The 21,375-nt window shown below is 41.3% G+C and overlaps 3 protein-coding genes across 3 annotated transcripts; 1 reads left to right on the forward strand and 2 right to left on the reverse strand.

Annotated features, from left to right (window-relative positions):
• Positions 1 to 634: 634 nt before the first annotated feature.
• On the forward strand, positions 635 to 8,342 carry LOC114435927 (arf-GAP with GTPase, ANK repeat and PH domain-containing protein 2-like). Its single transcript, XM_028405900.1, has 18 exons — positions 635 to 677; positions 758 to 845; positions 966 to 1,051; positions 1,178 to 1,319; positions 1,409 to 1,543; positions 1,657 to 1,778; positions 1,902 to 2,054; positions 3,040 to 3,123; positions 3,393 to 3,497; positions 3,580 to 3,730; positions 4,341 to 4,469; positions 4,573 to 4,710; positions 4,938 to 4,997; positions 5,248 to 5,424; positions 5,685 to 5,750; positions 6,628 to 6,850; positions 6,994 to 7,297; positions 7,623 to 8,342. Exons 1-18 carry the CDS (start codon positions 648 to 650, stop codon positions 7,893 to 7,895), a joined length of 2,466 nt encoding a protein of 821 aa, XP_028261701.1. The 5' UTR covers positions 635 to 647; the 3' UTR covers positions 7,896 to 8,342.
• Positions 8,343 to 11,817: 3,475 nt separating this feature from the next.
• LOC114436242 (phosphatidylinositol 5-phosphate 4-kinase type-2 gamma-like) lies at positions 11,818 to 17,720 on the reverse strand. The gene is made up of 10 exons (XM_028406414.1): positions 17,565 to 17,720; positions 17,365 to 17,462; positions 16,651 to 16,747; positions 16,039 to 16,188; positions 14,800 to 14,946; positions 14,492 to 14,530; positions 12,644 to 12,757; positions 12,293 to 12,545; positions 12,067 to 12,170; positions 11,818 to 11,978 (listed from the first exon to the last, which is right to left on the reverse strand). Exons 1-10 carry the CDS (start codon positions 17,718 to 17,720, stop codon positions 11,898 to 11,900), a joined length of 1,239 nt encoding a protein of 412 aa, XP_028262215.1. The 3' UTR covers positions 11,818 to 11,897.
• Positions 17,721 to 18,516: 796 nt separating this feature from the next.
• Positions 18,517 to 20,196, reverse strand: LOC114436340 (insulin-like growth factor-binding protein 3). The gene is made up of 4 exons (XM_028406549.1): positions 19,736 to 20,196; positions 19,382 to 19,410; positions 19,188 to 19,307; positions 18,517 to 19,107 (listed from the first exon to the last, which is right to left on the reverse strand). The coding sequence occupies exons 1-4, from the start codon at positions 20,112 to 20,114 to the stop codon at positions 19,003 to 19,005; spliced, it is 633 nt and encodes a 210-aa protein (XP_028262350.1). The 5' UTR covers positions 20,115 to 20,196; the 3' UTR covers positions 18,517 to 19,002.
• Positions 20,197 to 21,375: the final 1,179 nt, after the last annotated feature.

Genomic DNA, 21,375 nt, shown 5'->3' on the forward strand with positions numbered 1-21,375 from the left:
CCAAGGCTGAATAAAGCTTTGTTAAGAGAGCTTTTTGCTGGATAGTCACAATAAGAGTTCAAGAAGAGGAGAGCTTAACAGTGTTTGTGTTAAGATGTCTGGCGTGCTCACAGGCTGTTTTGGACCTGCACAATATGACAGATCTACAATGAATCAGATGAATGTGATGCTGAATACCAGACATGCAGAGCGCTGAGGGTGTATCACTGATGTGTTGTCTGTTAAAGATACAGGGTGGTTTTAAAAAGTCCCACTGCAACATCTACTTATTCACACAACCACAGGCGTGTGCACCGCCCTCTTCCATCACCTTAAAAATTCATCGTCTGCTGTTCTTTTTCTTGGGAGGACAGACTGTTACAATCACTGGACCAAAACTGATCCAATGGCGACTGTAATTGTCTACCATCATCTCTTTTTGTTTCTTTAAAGCAATCAGATTTTTTTTTTTCAGAAATTGTTTGCTCCCTTTCAGTCAGATAAAAGAACTGATGATAATTTCATCTGTGTGTTTGTAGTGCAGTAATGCATGTTGCACTTGCCTAGAACATCTCTGCATTACAGCACTGTGCTTCTTTTTTAACATTATAAATGAATCTGCTTAATGTTTGTTTTCAGCTGCGTGCACCAGCAGTCAGGACTGGGCCATGAGCCAAACTGTACAGGAGCTTCACCTGGTAAGCATGACAGCAGGTTTCACAGACTGGAGAGAGAGGAATTGCATTCTGAATTAATACACTGTGTGTGTATTTTGTAGGGTGTTTTGGGGGGTCTGTGCAGTGGGAAGTCAGCTCTGGTCCACAGACACCTGACAGGAAGTTACCTGCCACTGGAGAATGCAGAGGGTTGGTTTAACTTCTCCTCCATATCCTGATGATAAATCTTTATGAACACTTCAGAACCAGGAACACATTTTCTTCTGTAACACGTTAGAATGTTTGCTAATATTTTCTAATATTTGCCAGGACGGCAGTACATTAAGGATGTCCTAGTTGATGGACAGAGCCACCTGTTGATAATCAGAGAAGAAACTGAACTCCCAGGAGCTCAGGTGTGTTGGGAGTAGACCTAAACTTGTGTAACGTGGACAGCTAATTAAACCTTCTTTAAATTAGGTTTTCCTCTCAACCTCCCTTTTGTGATTTTTCTGAGCTCTTTTCCTCTTCTTTGTCTTTAGTTTGCTGCTTGGGTGGATGCAGTAATCTTGGTCTTCAGTTTGGAAAATGAGGCCAGCTTCCAGGAAGTTTACAAAATCTACCACCAGCTCGCCATCCATCGGCCCATCACTGAGATCCCTTTTGTAGTCGTCGGAACTCAGGGTAAGACTCTTGCATGCTACATGTGCTTTCTTCTTTCTACCAGACATGAACTCTTGTTGTGTGGTTGGTGCTTTTCCTTTTTTTCTTAGATAAGATCAGCAGCACCAATCCCAGAGTAATAGATGATGCCCGGGCCAGGCAGCTCTGCTCAGATGTGCGGCGCTGCACTTACTACGAGACCTGTGCGACCTATGGACTCAATGTGAACAGAGTCTTCAATGATGGTGTGTGTTTCTGTCAAAGCCACACTATATTATAGAGGAAAATGTTGCAAGAGGACCAGCATGAGAATGTGTGTCCCTATAATGTGATAATGTGTAGTGTTTTTGTCTCTCAGCTGCTCAGAAGATCATGGCAGCCAAGAAGCAAGCTGCTCTGCTGGCTTCCTGTAAATCCCTTCCCAATTCTCCCAGTCACTCTGGAGGCTCCACCCCAGTGTCTGGTGTGTTTCCAGGACAGGTAAAACTGTTCTCATGCATTTTGTGTTAACTGTCTGTTAGAATCCTGTGGTATTCATCTCTCCCTTACCTCCCCCCTCCTCCTCTGCTCATTTATTCTGCTGCGGCTCTTTCCTCTCTTAAGGCCAGTAATGGTGGTCAGAGCAGTGATTACTCCTCATCACTTCCCTCCACTCCTGTGATCAGTCATAAAGAAATTGGAAGAAGAGGGGAGAAACAGGACAGTGCTACGCCTGGGTCAGTCCGCAGTGTTCGAAGGCGCACCCCCAGATTTGCGGTAAATAAGCTTCAAAATCAAACCTATGAGCCACATGTATGGATGATTGAGACCTAACATGCAGGCTGCGTTCTAACCTCATTTTCACTCAGATTTCATGATTAAAAAATGGAATGCGAACCCCTTTATATTACATTATATATTACATAAAATGCTGGAGCTTCCCTAGGAATATAACTGATGTGCAACCCAAGAATCAAGAATCTTTATTGTCACTATGCAAGGCACAATGAAATTTTGTTCAGCAGCTCTTGGCTTAGGCACATAGTTGGACACATAAAATAAAAAAGAAAAAGAGACATGTTTAAAATATACCTAGATAAATATAAAATAGAATAAGAATAAAAAGAGTAAAACTAACAGTGCAAATTAAATGTTTAAAGTGATACATAGTACAAAATGCAGTGTATTAATGGTTTAAAGTGCACAGTGTCTGTGTACAGAGGTTTATTGCTCAGTCTTTGGGTGGGTGGGATGTGTATGCATTCATTGATTTTTGGTGTCGATTCTTGAATTCATGGATGTGTACACTGTATTCTTGCAACTGTGCAAGGAATCAAAGCTTACAGTTGCTAAGTTTGCAGTATGTTTATAACTTATTTTATCCAAATGTTGCTTCATGCTGAGCATGTAGCCTATTAGTGAGTTTATGGGAGTTTTTTTTGCAGCTTCCTGCTGAGACTTCTGTTGATGCAGTTGTGGGTCAGAAAAGCTCAACAGTTAGCAAAAAAAAAAATACTAAAACAGATGATAATTATTTATGGGTGTGACCCAGCCTCATGTTGTAACCAATGTTATCATTACAAGATTGTGATTATTGCAGGTTTTGTGTCAAATACCACTGATTAAAACAAACAAACAATTGAAATATTATTTCTTATATTTATAAATCAGCTTTTACAGTCTGCAGAAACCCTCCAGTTGTAACGCCTTTAACTCCTTCCTGTCTTTGATGCAGTTAGTGTCCTCTCTCCTCTCCCTCCAGGGTCGGAGGGGCAGCGACTCAAACAGAAGGAGTGCAGACTACAAAGGAGATGTGGGCAGTGGACGCTGCATTCCCATTAAACAGGTCAGACACAGATTTGCACTTGTTACAGAAACAAATCTGAAGTATCTGATAACTCTGAGCAGAGGACATCTCACCATCAGTCACTTCAAAACTTTGAAGCCATTTTCATCATGTGGAGTGATGAAGTGCTGTGATCTCTCGTGTTGGCCTGATGAATAGATGTGGGTGTTTTTGGCAGCCAGCAGTCATTATGCTGCTGAAAAGTGTGAAGTGAGCGCACAAGATGTTGGCAATAAATTCTCACTCTTCAGTTCTGTCACCTCCATCAGGGCATCTTGTTGAAGCGCAGCGGGAACTCACTCAACAAAGAGTGGAAGAAGAAGTACGTCACACTGTCCAACGATGGCATACTGTCCTATCACTCCAGTGTCAATGTGAGTCAGCGTGTTTACAGAGTGATATGCTGCTGAAAGCTCGATGGATGGTTATGGTAATTGCTGATGTTTGGCTTGGCAGGACTACATGCTAAATGCACCTGGTAAAGAGATGGACCTGCTGCGAGTCACAGTGAAGGTGCCGGGAAAGCGGCCGCCTCGTGCCGTACCGACCTGTGGACCTCCAGTTCCCGGTCTCAATGGGCGGCTCAAAGATGTGCCAGGACCTGAGGGTAAAGGATTGACAAATGTTTTCAACTGTACATCCAGACAGAATGTGGAGTGTTTTAGAAATGATGCATACAGGAGTGACTGATAAGTTCATGGCCTGAGGCAAAGGTGTCATGATTAGAAATGCTAGAAAATGTATTTTTCAACATAGTCATAGTCCTCCTGTATTTACACACTCAGCCTATAGGGGCAGAGCACATCACCACCACCGATTTGGCTTTTTATTCAGCGGTCTGACTACACCATGACCCTCATCATCATGTGGTGATAATAAGGGTCATCTTCCAGAAAGTGAACAAAAGTTACAGAAGAAGCATGAGGCAGAAATACTTTGTACATTTTGTGTTTTCAATGGAGAGGTCAGGTCTCTGTGCCACAGGGAAAAAATTGCAATGGGATGCAAAACCTCTGCAAGAGAATAAAAGAGCATCATAAGGGATTTTACAACTTCTGTAAAGCAAGTGTGGAGCAGTCTCTCGTCCTCAGCCGTGATGTCTTAGATTTTCTGCAGTCTTCTTTTTGCCTAATGCATTTCTAAATGTCAGAAGGTCCCTTTTAATGTTTGGCTGGATTACTCTATTATTATGTACGTGGGTGTTTTCATCTCTGTAGTTCCAGTGAGTGCGAGCAGCCTCCTGCAGGTGGAGGAGATGGAGGGACTGGGTGGTGCGCTGTTCCTGAGGGGTAACAGAGGGGTGCAGCGGTGTCCCTCCACACTGTCAAACCACGCTCAAAGTGTTGGTGAGTAGAGGACATTCTGATTAGGCTTAGATAGAAACAAGTTTTTGTACTTGCTTCATGTAATTTTTGTATGTTTTTTTCTCCAATATTTTCTTTTTGGCAGACTCTGCAGTGGAGGGAGTCTCCAGCTCCTCCTCTACCAAAGATGTAGGCTCTGGCTCCCCAGTGACAGACAGGAAAAAGCATCGCAGAAAGAAGAGCATGAACCAGAAAGGCGATGCAACTATTGGCCCAGCAGACGGTAAACATTGAAAATATGTTTAAATAAGCAGAACTTCTGAGTTTATACAGATCCCTGTAAACAAGAAGAAACCATTGCCTCATTGTATGACACATAAAACTAGACAGAATAATTATTCAACTAAACATTAGGTTGATGCTCTAATATTAATCATGTATTATGTAATGTACATGCAACATTTATCATTTCTTCTGTTTACTTGGTTTGTATTCTTTCTTTTGATACAGCCAAGCGCAAAATGTGGAAACTCAAGAGCTTTGGTAGCTTAAGAAACGTAAGCAAGACAGGTAATGATTGATGTGTCACACTGACTGACACTGTGCACATGCCAGTCCATCTGTCACGTTCAAATGATTGTTGTAGCAGCTCAAATTAAACCTCTGACCACTATTCAGGTGACAAACGTCTGCATGTAGGTCACATAAACAATTCGCTAACATACAAACATTTACTTATGCCTCATTGTTTAATTGCATGAACAGTGTTTCTATACATTCATCTAACATCTGATTGAAACTTGGTGTCTTTTTGTATCAGATGAGGATAATTTTGACTTCCTCATCGTGTCGAGCACTGGCCAGACGTGGCACTTTGAAGCCCAAAGTGTGGAGGAGAGAGACTCCTGGGTCCAAGCCATCGAGAGCCAGATCCTGGCCAGCCTGCAGCTGTGTGAGAGCAGCAAGAACAAGGCAAGACACAGCAACAGGAGCAGGAGTCGCTAACTCTGCATATAGTGCATATAGTACAATGCACAGTTTAGTGTCATTTACAGCTGTAAATGACAACACATTAAATGGTGTTTCCTGGTAAATGGAATCACAGTGTTGTTTTTTTTAAAGGGTCAAAATGAAACCTTTTTTTTAAATAATGACAGTAGCCGTCTACTGCTGCTTCTCACTGTAATGACAGTGATGCCTCATTGATTGTTTCTGATTTTTTTTTTTCACAGGCTCGCAGGAACAGCCAGAGTGAAGCAGTAGCTCTTCAGGCCATCCGAAACGCAAAGGGCAACAACTTCTGTGTCGACTGTGATGCTCCCAGTTAGTGACAAACTCAGCTTCATGTGTCTGTCTGGTTTTGATGCTATTTCCTCTCATTTTAACTTGCATGTGTCATTCTCTCAGTGTCCTCGGATACCTGCTGTTTAGGTTTTCATGGGTCACCTCTCTGATTTTGCTATCAATCAGAGAGTTTGTGTGAAAGCCAAGTTCTCCGAACCATTTTGGAGTGGCTATGTTTGTAGGTGGAACACAAAGCTGTGTAGAGTGAAAAATAATAAGCACTCTGCTGTTTAACATTTGAGCATATGTTGCCAATTACCATGAAAAATGGGTGTGACCCTCCTCGGGCTATATCTACACTTAAACAGCAGGTTTTTTGTATTCATTTTAGAGCTAATGAAAGCTATCCTCCTGTATATGTAGGCAGTAGTCACAAGGTGAGGGATATACAGCAACTGCTAGCCCAGACAAAAGCCAGCAATGGCCGATAATAGTCAAGGACGATCAGAAAAAGGAAAATGTTCACACCTGAGATGTTTCAAAACATTATAAAACAAAATTATAGATGTTGTTAAATGTATGCAGGACACACTAATGAAAAGAGACATGCTGTATCCGGCTTAAGGATTGCAGTAATGCTAATTAAATGGTAAATGAACCAGTGTCAGTGTCTGATTTGGGCACAGGTCAAATTACATTGACAAGGAACTGTTTTTTTTTTGTGAAACCACTCAGGCTATGCGCTTTAATTAAAGTATTATTATACTATTTTTATGAGGGACCTCAGTTTCAGGTGTGTAAATCACAGATTTAAGAGCCTTGCTCTAAAAGTTATCCACACAGCATTCTACACAGCTTTAGATCCTTTGATATGAAGTGGTCTAACTCTCTTGTCTGTGCCCTCCTTCTCTTCTAGACCCAACCTGGGCCAGCCTGAACCTGGGTGCTCTCATATGCATCGAGTGTTCTGGGATCCACAGAAACTTGGGGACCCATCTGTCAAGGGTTCGCTCGCTCGCACTTGATGATCTGCCACGAGAGCTCACGTTGGTTCTCAGTGCCATTGGCAACCACATGGTGAACAGTATATGGGAGGCGCGCACAATGGTCCACCGCAAACCAGCACCTGATGCTACACGGTGAGAACCTACATTTTTAATGTGATACTGCTGTAGTTTAAATGTTTTACAGCATGGAGGCATGGGCTGTGTGCTTAAGACTGAAGAAAATACTGCAGGTTCACTGATAGTTCCTGTCTGTCTTTGCTTCTCTGCATGTCCAGAGAGGAGCGGGAGTCGTGGATTCGAGCCAAGTATGAGCAGAAATTGTTTGTGGCGCCGTTGCCTCCTCCCACTCCCAGCGAGGGCCCAGACATCACACTATCTGGTCGTCTTTTGTTGGCAGTGATGGAGCGCAATCTACCCAAGCTGCTGCTCCTTTTGGCTCACTGCACTAAGGAGGACATTAACGCCCCCCTCAGCCTGGCACTCTCCACCAGGTCACTGTTGGTGCTGCGGCTGCCAGGCTCTGCCCTGCACGCTGCCTGCCAGCAGGGTGATGTGGTGATGACGCAGCTTCTCGTTTGGGTGTGCTTCCCTCTTCTTTTTAATCTCTACCAGTAGAATGTTCACACATATGCTCTGAATTATTTCACTAAAGAGCTGCAGTGGCAAGAAAGGTGCAGCGCTCTGCAAAAACTGCAAAATGATCACTCAGTAACTCGCTCAGAACAAAACTTGATGTCACTTGATGACTCAGGAGACAAGTGAAGGTGATTTCTATGTAAAAAAAGGCACTAAAGCTATAGTTTAAAGAACTGCATACATAATTTTAGGCACTGTCATAAAGAAGTCTAACTTTATTCCACATGTGATGGAATTTTCTTCAGTGGCTTGTCTTTTTTGTTTGCAGTACGGCTGTGACGTTCGATATCGGGACGCTCAGGGGCAGACAGCACTGGCTCTGGCTCACAGCGCCGGTAGTCAGGAGTGTGTCGACATCTTGCTCCAGTATGGGTGCCCGAATGAGCCAGCCTCAACGATGGTTGGTTTCGCTGCAGCCACCACATCCAGCTTTCCTGTTGCCATGACACCCAGCCTGACAGTTGCCACGACACTCAAGATCTCACACAAGAGCGGCGGCACCACCTTGAGTTACAGCACGTCCAGAAGAGCAGTGTCATAAATGAAATGCTGTGTGCCACAACGTGTGTGTGTGTTTGTGTGCGTGTGTGTGTGTTTGTGTGTGTGTGTGTGTGTGTGTGTGTGTGTGAAAGAGAGAGAGCTTGTCGCTTTGCCCTCTTAGTGTCCTGTACACACATAGTGCCAGAGGAGGTTTTAAGGGTATGTGTGTGTGTTAGAGAGGAAAACAGGTGATCACACAGGCAAAGCTTGAACAATTTAACCAAAACGGAAAAAAAGAAAGAGATTTCCATGACTACACTTGATGCTAAATATAAAAGAACATGGCATCTTAATGCTTTCAGATTTAAAAGGGATGTACAGATCTGTTTACCAGAGGGTATAAATCTCATTTCATAATGCAGTCTATATTCAACTTTCTTCACTCTGTTAAGAATTAAAACTGCCTGCAGCCTCAAACAGCTTATCTGAGCATCTACAGCTCAGACGAACTGCAATAAGTTTACTATTTGATAATTTCCTAACATTATAGATGGAACTGGTATTCATTTTGACAATGACTGTCAGTTTTAAAATGCTCAACACAGCCGGTGTTTCAGTGCATAAGTTATGTTGTGTGTAAGCTGATATGAAAAAAAGGCAAACTGTTTTAAAGATATTCAAGATAACTGTATAGAGATGATAAAATACTATAATTCTAAAAGAAAAAAAATAAGTTAAAAGTGCTTCATTTTGCAGATTGTTATTGTATGATTTGTACAGTTGGTTGTGTGTATAAAACCTAAAGGGTTAACCTTAGCTGTTCAGAGATTTACTGTGCAGCGTCACAGTTCAGATTTCCTTTGAGAAACGCCTGTTTGACATTGAGAAAAAAAATGTTATGTTCTGTTTGTATCTGTGTAAGTAAATACTGTACAGGATGTGACTCCAGCAGTAGCTCATCGTCAAGGTGAGTGTTATACCAGACATGTAGATGCCTTGAGTTTGACTGAATGTAGAGACGACAGATTATCTCAAATACTAACGTGTTTTCCAGATGATTCCGTTTTATTTTTTAATCTACTAATAATAGTATCCCTGCTGTGACTTATAGAATATTAAAATAATGATTTTAATGGATAAAAACTTGGCATAGGTTAAACTAAACCAGGGCCTTTGAATGAGGAATGTTTCTTTAAAATTTTAATTTTAAAGTATAAAACAACAACCCTGTATGTATTTTTGTGTTGATCAGACTCAGCTGAGTGTACACGTCTGTGATGTAAGCATCTCTCTCCATTTGTATTTTTTCTTCTTTTTTTCTTCTTTTTTTTACTCATGCAATGATTACTCATGCATTCATTATCAATACACTAAGGCTGCTGCCCAAACTGTGGTGGGTTTTTGTTTGGTGTTTTGTTAGATTTATTGTGACCCTTTGTTACACTGTATAATTGGACATATACCTATATTTAGATCATCTGAACAAGCACTCTTTGAATGAGCACTGTAGTAAAACACTATTTACATAAACCTTATCCTCTGTTCCAGAGAATATCTGGATCACATATGCTGTGTTTCAAACCTAGTTGTGTGGACAGATGCAGTATCCAGCACCTTCGCACTTCCTTGAATGAGAGATCTTCTAGTCCAAACGGGCTCCTACAGGCTCCGACCTACTTCTACTTCTAGGTCGAAGTGGTGGACTTTTTTTTTTACACCTTATTATCAACTGTTATTATCATCACTGAGGTGGATTCAGTGACTAAACCACAACATTTTTTTCATAAAACGAAAAGACAAGAATATTTCGGTGTTTGTTTTCAAGAGCAGTCCTATAAAATATGAGACTAAGGTCAGACAAAAATATAATATAATATAAATTCCAGGCCTCTGGGTAATAGAATTACAGTAAGCGGTTTTCTTTCTTGTTTGTGCTCTACTGAAGGTCACTGGATGATTGTATTTGCAGCAAGTTTTCAGTTTGAGAAAGTAAAAATTAAGCTACATGCTGCTTTAGAGAAGATTGAAGCAAGGCGTCTGGACTTGTAGAGTTTTCTAGAAGACGTTTCGCTGCTCATCCAAGCAGCTTCATCAGTTCTAACTGTTTGGTGGGGAAACATGGTTGTTCACCCCCACCTCAAAGACAAAGGACACTCCTTTGAGGACAACAATGTTCACATTTTAGACAGGGAGGAAAGGTGGTATGAAAGAGGAGTCAAGGAAGCCATCTATGTTAAGCTGGAAAAACCTTCCCTTAACAGAGGTGGTGGCCTCAGACATCATCTTTCTACCACATACAATGCAGTGATTCCATCCATTCCCAGGAAGTTTGCACATACTCACAGTAAGAACAAAGGGCTGTCAACCAGTCCCCCTCCGGCAGTTTCATAGTCGTTAGCCAGTCGTTAGACACACCTGGCCCAGTCAGCCAGAACATCACAGGTAAGTATGGAAACATTTAGTGCTATTGTTTTTAAGTTTTCTAAGTTTTACCCAGACCCACCGACATAGGTCTGTAACCACATATAAACCATGTTTCCCCACCAAACAGTTAGAACTGATGAAGCTGCTTGGATGAGCAGCGAAACGTCTTCTAGAAAACTCTACAAGTCCAGACGCCTTGCTTCAATCTTCTCTACGTACGATGACCTGGATGACTGAGAATCTTCATCAACTACATGCAGCTGTTGTAGCTCCAAACAGAGATAACTTCTCCACCTGTTTGTCCACTCAGCTGTTAGTCTAAAGCCAAATCCTCATGATGGTCTGGGAAGCAGTTTAAAGAATGTGTGCCAGGAGGACTGGGACAGGAGAGAGAGGACTAAATAAGGACAAAAATTAATGTTTCACCACTGAGAATACATCTTAAAAGAACACGTGTAGTAACATCTATGAGTCATTCCGTTTGCCTTTACTTGTCTTGTGAGGCAGATAATCATACACAGATCTGAACAATAACATTTGACACTGTGATGACTGGAAGCTGAACCCTTTCACTTCTCAGTAGCTTATTTCACTCACACAGTGTTAAATAAATGAATATATTTTTTCTGGTGAGGAAGAGAAAATGGAGTCATATAATCATGCAGCATGTGACAGCTGGTGTTTGGTCACATTCTGCTGTTTAGTGTTATCACATGTTCAACAGAAAAAACAAATTTCTGTTTCCAAAACCACAATGAACAAAGGCAGAATGCTTTTCCTATCATCTCTACCTCCTTCTGCTTCTAAAAAGAATATACAGGCGATGATTGAAGAGAGCTGGAAATCAGTAACCTTCTGTGGTATTTTTCTTTAATTTATAAATTAGGTCATTATTGTTTGAGTAAATAAGCAATGTTGGACTCTGTGTAGACATCTAAAAAAATCACAAAGTGACAATGCTAAAGGAGGATGATGAAGGACCGGCTGTTCCTATTTACTCTCTGAACGGCCAGTCTGGAAACCTGGAAACTGGATGCTTGGTCACCATCACAGGAGACAATTAATAAGATCCAAGACATGATTCTGACAGATTGATTACAGAGTGGTACATTACCACAGAGCTGGGTGTCTCATGTCCATGCATTTATCCAGAACAGACTTTAAATGACCAAAGAATCCACCACCTTCAACCAGAGACAAGATGATGCAGGTGGCCAGACTTCCAGAAAAAAGTGAGAAGTTGACCAGAGGATTGCTCTTCTACCAGAACAATGCTCCAGCTCACACTGCCACTTTTTCCACAAGATGAAGAACGAGCTCAAAGGTCAACATTTTGACAGTGATGATGATGATGCAATTGCAACTATGGCTAACTGTGAAATGTGTGTAAAAATGAGCTAAAGGAGTTTTTTCTGACTGACTCCTACTTTAAGTCATCGTCACCTTTGTTTCCAGTCTATTAAGTGAAAGCCAAAGTAACTAATAATAAAAGGAAACATTTTGTTTGTCATCATTTTTCTTTCTTATAAATGCACAGTTCATCTTGCAGGGTGGATAAAGATGAATGTTAAGAGTACATCTTCAGTGCTCCTTGGTGTTGATTTGTGATTCATGTACTGAATGATGATGAATCCTTGAACTAGGCAAAGATTTTAGCGATGAACTCTCTGAAGCGTTTAGCATACTGTTCTGGATGAACTGTTGAGATTTCAGCTCCAGCCTGCCAAACACACACAGAAGCACAGTTGTTTGGGAATGTTAAATGAAAGCAAGAGAGGTAAAGAGTTAAAAGTTCGCTGCTCTCTCACCCCATGTTTGACAGCCTTGGCAGCGTGAGCAGCTTTCTTCTTGGTATCATATTGCGTCAGCACGTCAATCAGTCCCATAAAGTACACCTCCCTCTGGGGTGCGCCTACGAGGGAGATGATTCACAGCGTTTAGTGAGTGATCTGATCTGCTTTAGCACTGTGTGAGATGAAGTTTAGGTGTGCCAGTGCGCAGCACTCCCATAACCTACTTGCTGTCAGGACTCACCTACAGCACTCTGAATAGCATACACATCCACGTAAGGGTCGAACTCCCCGGCGCCGAGGGGTTTGAAGGAGTTCATGTAGCCAGCTATGCCTTCAGGTGAGGTGGAGTGCAGAGCAGGAGCTGGGTCATTTTCATCCTCCTCTTCCTCCTCATAGGATGACTCCATCTCCTCTTCCTCCTCCCTCTCAGCTCGCTCAACATCATGGATGCCCAGCAGCAGGCTATAGTCCATGATCCTCATACGAACTAGAAACTGCAACGAGACACACACACACACACACACACACACACACACACACCTTTAAGCAAGAGCTGGGAAAATAATGAGGCCACACACAGTGAGCTTGTTACCTCAATGTCTCTGTTGAGCTTGTCCATTATTTTCTCCTTCTCCTCATCACTCACATAAACCTTTTGCATGTTATTCCTGAAGTCTACGTCCTTATAAGTGGGCAATTCTTTGACCTGGAAACACACAGTGATCACATTTTGCATGAAAATTCCAACATTCATTAGCATTTTTCTCATTAAAACATTAAACCATCCTATTTTCAGCGATGTAAAAGTCAAATAGTCATTGCCCTAAATTTTGTTTTCCAAATCAACAGAACTAGAAATCAAAGGTTCCCACAGCTCTGCAGTTATTCTCACTCCATTCTGCCAGATCTTTTCCTTCAGTCTTTTTATCTAGGTCAGTGTTGCTTCAGGCCAAACAGACGGCTTCTGATGTTACTTAAACCGCCCGTTACTAAGTGATTTCTCTGTGAAAACATTTCTGAAGATCTAATCTCGCAATCACATTCGTCACAACTCACAAACAATATAAACAAGAAAAATAATTTAATGCTCTGCCCTCACAGGCTCATTTTCAAAAAGTCTTGGGTTTGTATTCAGAGATGCAGACTGTCAAACACAAAGGAACAGCTTGACACACAAACTGTGTCCACATCTTCAGACTGGCACAGGTGCAGCACTGTTCTATTCTCTGACTGTGATATTATCATAAATCATCCACACACTGCAGAACCCAAGAATCTTCCAGAGTTTTCTACTGACTAAGGATGTCTAAACACAGACATCCTTAATTTTCAAGGTAAAAAAATCAAGTGAATACTGTGGCCGTTGGATGACTTCAAATCCACCTTCCTGGATGGATTCCTGGTGGATGAGGCCTCCTTGATTTGGCTTTCTACTGTTTAAACTGTTTTCACTCTTCTTTTGTTAGTGTTGTATCCATTGATGGAACATGCAGTAGAACGTGGTTCCAAATGGCTGAGAATAATGTCCCCTGGCAGGTTGTGCAGAAACCTCGTCGGACTCAAGAGTTTTAAGACCCAGGGACCGGACACTTTGCTCTTTTGGAGTTTGTTGTGGGTGACTGCATGTTAAGCTCATCCATCAATTTGTCAGGATCATGTCATGGTTCCTGTCAACAGCCTCCTGTATTGTGATGGTCACTGGTCTTCCAGGACGGGTTCATTTTCCAGGTTGCCTGCCTGCCTCTGCTACATTTGAATTTAGTCTCTCTACCTCTTCATCATGCTGTAAGGAGTATGTTCGTACCTCTTCTTAAAACCTCCTTTGGGTGACAAGGTCTTGAAACTGAGGTAAAGAATGGCTGGAGGAAGAGTGATGTTTTTCCTCCAATTTCAATCCCCCGGTAGTGTTGCTATAGAAGTATATGTTAAACTCTCTTCTCTGGAACTCACAGAGCTGAACTGTACAGCTGTGTAACTCCTTCAACCTGTGGCCAAAACCATGATTAATCGCCACTCTCCTGTCTTAGAAGCCAGAGGCATGAAGTTGAAGTGTCAGCATTTATCAGTCAGTGTCTGCTGCCATGACTTTACGTCTGTTAATATCTATCCCCATTATATGGGAGAGCAATACTAAATCATGTGGACCAGACTGCTGTTTCAGTGGTAAGTAAAATGGATCTTCTAGGCTATATATTTTACCCTCTTATTTGCAAGTCGGTCAGTAGCTGAGCCAGAATCAGGTCGTCATAAGATTATATATATTCCAATGTATTTTACCATCCACATCCCCTCTCATCAACACTCAGACACACTTTATTCTTATCAAAAGTAACAACAGATCTGCCTGTAACTGTTCGGTAAACTGCCCACAATCATTGACTGCAGAGAACAGCATGTAACCAGTGCCTGTCATATAACGTTTACCTGAATCTGATCTCACCTTCTCTTTGAAGCTTGCTTCACGAGACACCCGGGACCCCTGAGCAAAGAAAAGGCAGTCACTGTTATGGTACTGAATTACTGCATAACACTTTCTCTTTAGTCATAAGTCCATGTAAGTCAGTGCCTTTTATGATTAATGAGTACTAAAGCCCCTGTGTGTGGAAATCTAATTATGAGACTTTAAATGTTTTAATATGCCCTTTCCTTCTTTCATTAATTCCTGTGGACGCCATTTGCTCCTCAACAAGACTTAGTAAGTGAGAAAGATGTTACATAATGAAATGACACTAATCATTTGTGGTTTACCTTGAGGTCATACTTCCTGTGTACATGCAGTCTGTGGCTGAACATGTTCCTCATTACTAAGAGGTAGGTGTCCTCACTCTCCACAGTGACTCTGTACATGGCAAGGAACTGGGGCAGCAACGTGTTGCCGTGACAGGTAACAATATACTGGAAGACAACAAAATAACAACAAAAAAAGTCGTTCACCTTTGGTTATGTGACACAAGTTATTTATACCATAGTATAAGTACTAGTACTGTATTTAGACTGTTAAATGATTGTTCTGTTGCAAATACTTTAAATTTAAAATATATTAAAATTTGCACTGGACACTAAGCATATGCATTAGTCTTGCTTCAACAGCATTTTTCCAGCCCACCCACCACATTTCATGTCTTTATCAAGGTGCAGAATATGTTTGCTTTGGGTGGGCTTCACCCACTGATGAAGAACAGGAACATGGAAACAGGAGCACCTTTCACATGCCTTAGTGCTTTGTAGGACTTCGGTGTTGCTTGGTCCCTGTCTGACTATCTTCAAGTACATGTCTCATCAAGGTGACTGAGATCTGCTGACCACTTGCTCCCTCTTGTCCCTGCATCTGGGTTGAAGCTTAGCAGGAACCATATCTTTGCAACTTCAGCTCCAAAACTGCTGATTAATCATGTGAAGCTGGTCCTCTCACTGCTACTTCTAAATCTCATGCATAACACAATTTTATGCTTAAGCATAAAATGAATAATATGCCATCTAATGCTATTTAATTTTATTCAAATATATTTATTTGGCTAATATTTATTAATTGGCCTTGTTTTTACAGGCTTATATAAAGGTCCTTTCAGGGCAAAACGAGTACTATCCCACTACCCTGAATAAAAACTAAATGCATTTGTGTCACCATGACTGTGTAGTTTATTGTCTTTAGATCCTGCATTTCATTTAAATATTATGTTCATCTGTGTGCTCTCTGATAATTACTGTGGGAAACACACACCACAGTGTTATGGCCTTTGTGAAGCCCTGGTCCTGTACTATTACTTTGTTTTGAATTTCTAAGCTCTCAGTTGCTCAGGTTTGCTGTTGCCATAGCAACCACAGTTAGCCTAAAAAAGGGCAAACAGCACAAGACAATTTTAAAAAATGAGTACAGAAAACCTGTGAGTAATGAGATGCATTACTGTATTATATTTATGAGAATTATTGTGTTTTTGCTTTTAACAAATAAACCTCCTAACATGTCCGCCTCCTTGCCGGTCCTACCTGGTGATACTCAGAAAGGATGTTGTGCATTTCCTCCACCTCCTCACTGGAAATTTTTTTCACAACCAAAGTGCGGTCATACGATGTCAGCAGCAGCCCCACGCTGGTTCCCTCCTCGTCTTTGAGCGGAGGACTGCGTGCCAGTGAAACCTGTCAGTGGGTGACAAGCAACGAGCCAGAAGTCAGCAACCCTCTGTCCAGTCAACCCTTTTTAATATTTTAAAATGAAGTTTAGCATGCAAATGGAAGTATAAGGCATAGTCAGAGCCAAGTCGGTCCCACAGAGGCACAAAAAGCTGCACTAATGCACACTTTATTTTAATACAACTCTTGCAGGTGACTTGTGTCTGCATGAAGTGCTCCTACAGTATCCATCCAATAATTGTGTGCTAAGCAAATGGGTAAGGAAGCTGACTCTGTGTGCCACCTGGCACATGCAAATATGACACAAAGAAATGCAAATGTAAGTGAGAGCACACACACACACATCAAAAAGTGTTCCATGTTCAAAAAAATAGGTTGTGAGTCTGTGTTTCTGTTCCATCTTCCTTTTAACTCACACACATATTATCTTTCTCCATGTTAAAGGCTGATTTCAGTTCATTTTCATACCTGATAATCTTGGTCCTCAATGCCGAAACGCTCTCGTAGGTTTCTGAACACCTGTGGACAGTAATCTTTGAATTTGAACTGTCCAGGAAGATTCTCTCTAAGGAACAAAGACATGTTATTAAAAACAATTCACTGCTTCTTCACAGAGCATATGAGGCTTTGTTTAATTATTCATATTATTTCACTTTCAGCATCCTGCTGTTTAATAGTTTGAAGTGTTATGAAGAAAAAATTCAGCAGCCTTGAAAACACTTCATCCCACCAAACCCAGAGCTTTTCACCTTGAGAAAACATATTTTATTTTTCTTTCCTTTCTGTCTTTACAAGACCTGGATTCCTGAATGGATTAAAGGATTATTGAAAGCCACTCAAGTTTTTTTTTTGTTTTGTCTCAATCCCTATAGAAACTAAACCTCACTGAGATACAATATAAATTCAATGTTTCAACATTTTATTGTGGGAGCAGTATCATGTTTCAGTTTTGCCAAACTAATAAGGATTTGTATTTACATTTTAGATGAAGTCACTTTGTTGCAATAATTCTGTTTCTAACTGCATTGATGGTAGCAGCTATACTTAGTGGGAAAAGCATTGCTCTGTGAAAAGGGGTCTGCAACTGATGATAAGCAGGCAGAAATATAAGTCAGAAGAAGCACAGAAATCTGTGCAGTGCACAGGAAGCAGCATTGAGGGAGGCAGAGCAGAGCACAGTACTTGTTGAAGAGGTGGTTGTTCACTTTGATCTTGGTGCTGGCTTTGAAGTCGTCTGGGAGCAGCATGACAGGTATAGGCACCTGGCTCAGATCATTAATCTGCGCATGATCAATGGATAAATAGTTAATGAACGCCTTCGCGCTCAGCACGGCATAAACACACATTAAACGCATCAAGCAGAACACAAAGTTGCCGTATACCGAGTGATTGACTCCCCACATCAGCACGCTCAGCACGGGGTCACTGGCTCGGAACACCTCCACCTTCTGCTGAACGAAGTGTTTCTTCTTCGTCTTCCGTTTGGGCGCCAGGGTGCTCAGAGGGTTAAAGGAGGAGGCAGCACCGGGAGAAGACATCACGATCTCCCAGGTATGTCAGTCAGCCTGTGAGCAGGCGGTTTGCTGCCTGTGGAATCCGCCCTGTGTATGTAAAGCAGGAGGCAGCCTGATGGTGCGCTGCACCAACACTGCTCCAGCAGAGGCTGGTGGTACGTCTGGTCAGCGCGACAACAATGAAGGTGCAGAGCCAGTCAGGATTACAGTCAAACAATAGACAGAATAATCTGTATGTGTGACTGAGATAATTATATCACATTTTTAGTAGAACATACTTTCTCTGAATGTTTGTGGCCCCCAATAAATGGATATACAAAAATAAATCATGAAGAAAACTTTCATCCTCAAACCCAGCAGACTGTAGAAATGTCCACTGAATTAGAAGCTGGAGTAGAAACAGTCTTCAAGAGAGGAAACACCTGACAGGTGAGTGTTGGATTGAAGAAGGCCATGAGGTGGGTCACGGCTCTGAAATGACAGCTGAATGACACCCTGACAGCTTAGGAGTGATTGATGAAGGTCAATTGTGTCAGGTTGAGATGGGATGAAGAGCAAAACTCTATCTATCTAATATGAGCAAGGAGAGAGCTTCACCACAATAACAGCATGATTCTATGTAAGTCCTGTGTGATAGAATATCTTTTCAAGCTATTTAAAGGTGTAATTTCCTAAATAATAATTTAGCCAAGCACCCATAGCAGTACAAATGGCAGCCTTTATTTTATTTTAAAAATATCTAACATTTTTTATTTCAGTTTTCTGTTTAGTACAATAATACACAAAATACAACAAAAAAGTCTCTCAAGGACACTTTTTATAATACTGTCCTATAGTATGGTTGTGTAAATGAATAATGCCCCCTTGTGTTTAAACCTTAAAATGTCTAAAAAGACTTCTCGTGTCTGCTCTGAGGATAATCACATACAATCAATATTAACATAAATAACACATGAAAAATAACATAAATATGATTACATGGAGAGAGTGAGGGGCAAACTGAAGCAGAAATGTATCACTGGACAAAAGAAGCATTTACTGCAGACTGACTTTTGCTGAAAGGCTAATTTCACATGTTAATATGATGTCAAAAATGTGGCTGGGTGTCAGATCAATACAGTTTACAGTTACAGTAGAGGGCGCAAGGACACAAAGTTTCACCTGGTTATATGATGAAAGAGCCTTTCAGAGGTGGGGAGCTGCTTCCAGCTGATGGAGTGTATAACGCACACCGCGTTCAGTTCCTTTGGTCTCTGTTTCATGTTCCTTCATGTTGATAATTGAGCGTCCGCCTCCTTTGTGCATCCTAACAGCTTAGGCCACCACCTTGTTTAGGCTTTATGGAGACTGGCATGCCATTCTCATCCACACACCAACATCTTCCACGCTGCTTTCCTCGAGACGACCAGCACTGCACGAACACAACAAACAGTCAGGCACTAAACTGGGGTCCTCTCATCTTTGTTGTCTCTATAGAACAGTCATACTCACCTGCTTCTTCCTGAAGTAACCACGCTTGTCACAGTTGGGCATGTAGATGTCATGATGGGATTGGAATAAATGGGCATCTAGACCTTTGATAAGTGTAGTTAACAGTTTACGACAGGGAGCCTGTAGGAGGAGAAAGAGTTAATGTTACCCTGATGTGCTGTCAGTGAGTAGGTCATAAAGAGGATTTTTTTTACCTCATCTGGATCCTTAGTGGGAGCTGGGTCTAAGGCAAAAAACAGCAGTTTTACGGTTATGTTACTGTGAAAGTGCAAAAAATGTGTTTGTGTTTCTTTATGACCTTTTTTTTCCTATGATATTTCACTACATTTTTTGCATCACATGAAAAAGAACACAGTAAGTAAAAACAGGCAAATGACAGAATGCTTATTCAGAAATAAATAACCTGTCTGTGAAAAAATGAAAAAGTAAATATAAATAGAAAAATAAATTAGGTACAGATTCTATTTAAAATCCATATGTATTCTTCCTTGCTTCAAAATTACTCTCATTCCTTCTTTTGTTTATTCACACCATCCCCGCAATCTTACCTACAATGTGGACCTGTTTAGTCGGGTTAGTAGTGATGCAGGTGTTGCTACAGACTCCTCTGCCTTCCAGCAGGGCACGCAGGGGTCTCGGCTCGTCCTCCGGAGGTGCACATCGCAGACCATGGCCACAGCTTGGAGTGTAGACACCACATGGCTCTCCAGCAGCCAGAGTGGTGCTGTTTAACTCCACAGATAGCTGGCTCTGTGTTCCTGTACAGGTGGGGCATCCTCTGGATGGTGTGGTCAGGGGGTCTGACAGAGCCGTCTGTACCAGGAGGAGCAGCAACAGGTTGTTCAAATACACAAACATCTTGAAGGGTGTCTTCCAATGAATGAGTTCCTCAGACTGAAGCCTCTCTGTCTTAAAGGTGTGTATCATCCCCTTAAGACAAACTGATAGTGAAGCTGACAGACACCACTGGCAGCAGCTTTTAAAGAGTGATGAAAGGTATGGGAGGGTACATGATGGAGAATGTTAGCTTTCTCTCTCCACACAGCTGAGCACACCCTGTTTGACTGGTCTCTGACATGTACTCACGCATGCTCATACCATCTGTTGTCTGTCATCTGGCTGAATTGTAATGGTTTCTACACCAATCACATGCGATTAGCTACAACTTTGCACTGCCTTTTCCTGCACTTTATTTACAGAGGTGATGCTTTAATGAAACCAACCAATCATGATCCAGAAAACAGAAGAATTCCATTTGTTCATGCTAACTTTATTAAAATTGCTCTTGTAACCAGCCACTATTAGCTGAATGAAATGAATCAGACCAAGAAGAGAGTTTAAATGAGTAAAAAGTAAACCTTACTGCTAATAATTACAATTTTAAGTGATTTTACTTTCCCTTACTTGATTGTTTTTGTTAGAGATTCTGGATTGTTTTTTTGTTGTTGAAAATATATTTCAAAGATTACAAAGCCGTGTTGAGTTTATTGTACTGAAGAGTTAAGTGTTTTGAATTTAGTAAGAACTATTTCAAAAACATTACTGATGGAAAAACTGCTGTGTTCCAAAAACAATAGTAAAAGTATTTAATTACTTTCAGAGTCTCTGACTGCAGGGCTACAGCTTGAGAGGAAATGTCTGACACTGAGAGGTTCAGGAGTACCACTAAAGGCAAGATGACTCACGGGCAAAAAGTCCCTCCCTGAAGATCCCACACTGTATGAGTCACATTAGATCAGACGACAGTATACAACATTCTGATAGTGTTCATTAACTTACTGTCTGTGACCACCATCAGTCTGGGAGAAAACACAGTCACAGAGACATAGTCCTGAAAAGGTAGAGCTCCGGGAGGCTACAGCATGTCAAAGATTTGCCCTATAGGCTAATTCACATCATTTGGATATGAGATGTGTGATGGCCATTTTACATTTTTACATTAAAAAAAATCAAGAAATGAATATTAAACTTAAAATGATACTGCAATACTACAATAAAATATTTGTAATATCTGAATATCGAAAAGACCAGAAGAATTGCAGAAGTGTGAAACACATCTGTCTGATGGTCTTTTACTACAGATTTCTCCAAGTATGATTCCTGTAAAATTTTACTTGGAACATTGTCTGTTTTATTACTCAAAGTAGCACAATCTGCATCTATAACAGCGAAAAGGTCAGGTATTTAA

The sequence above is a fragment of the Parambassis ranga genome, chromosome 5 (genome assembly GCF_900634625.1).
Source record: "Parambassis ranga chromosome 5, fParRan2.1, whole genome shotgun sequence".
Taxonomy (NCBI): domain Eukaryota; kingdom Metazoa; phylum Chordata; class Actinopteri; family Ambassidae; genus Parambassis; species Parambassis ranga.

Excerpts from the sequence above, each read along its gene's own strand:
- LOC114436340 (XM_028406549.1), bottom strand. The coding sequence starts at position 20,114 with ATGATACACACCTTTAAGACAGAGAGGCTTCAGTCTGAGGAACTCATT. Across the intron at positions 19,411-19,735 it reads TAAACAGGTCCACATTGTAG|ACCCAGCTCCCACTAAGGAT; the intron begins GTAAGATTGCGG and ends TTTTTGCCTTAG. Across the intron at positions 19,308-19,381 it reads CCACTAAGGATCCAGATGAG|GCTCCCTGTCGTAAACTGTT; the intron begins GTAAAAAAAATC and ends CTCCTCCTACAG.
- LOC114436242 (XM_028406414.1), bottom strand. The coding sequence starts at position 17,720 with ATGTCTTCTCCCGGTGCTGCCTCCTCCTTTAACCCTCTGAGCACCCTG. Across the intron at positions 16,748-17,364 it reads AACAACCACCTCTTCAACAA|AGAGAATCTTCCTGGACAGT; the intron begins GTACTGTGCTCT and ends TTTGTTCCTTAG. Across the intron at positions 11,979-12,066 it reads CCAAGGCTGTCAAACATGGG|GCTGGAGCTGAAATCTCAAC; the intron begins GTGAGAGAGCAG and ends TGTGTTTGGCAG.
- LOC114435927 (XM_028405900.1), top strand. The coding sequence starts at position 648 with ATGAGCCAAACTGTACAGGAGCTTCACCTG. Across the intron at positions 678-757 it reads CTGTACAGGAGCTTCACCTG|GGTGTTTTGGGGGGTCTGTG; the intron begins GTAAGCATGACA and ends TGTATTTTGTAG. Across the intron at positions 1,052-1,177 it reads CTGAACTCCCAGGAGCTCAG|TTTGCTGCTTGGGTGGATGC; the intron begins GTGTGTTGGGAG and ends CTTTGTCTTTAG.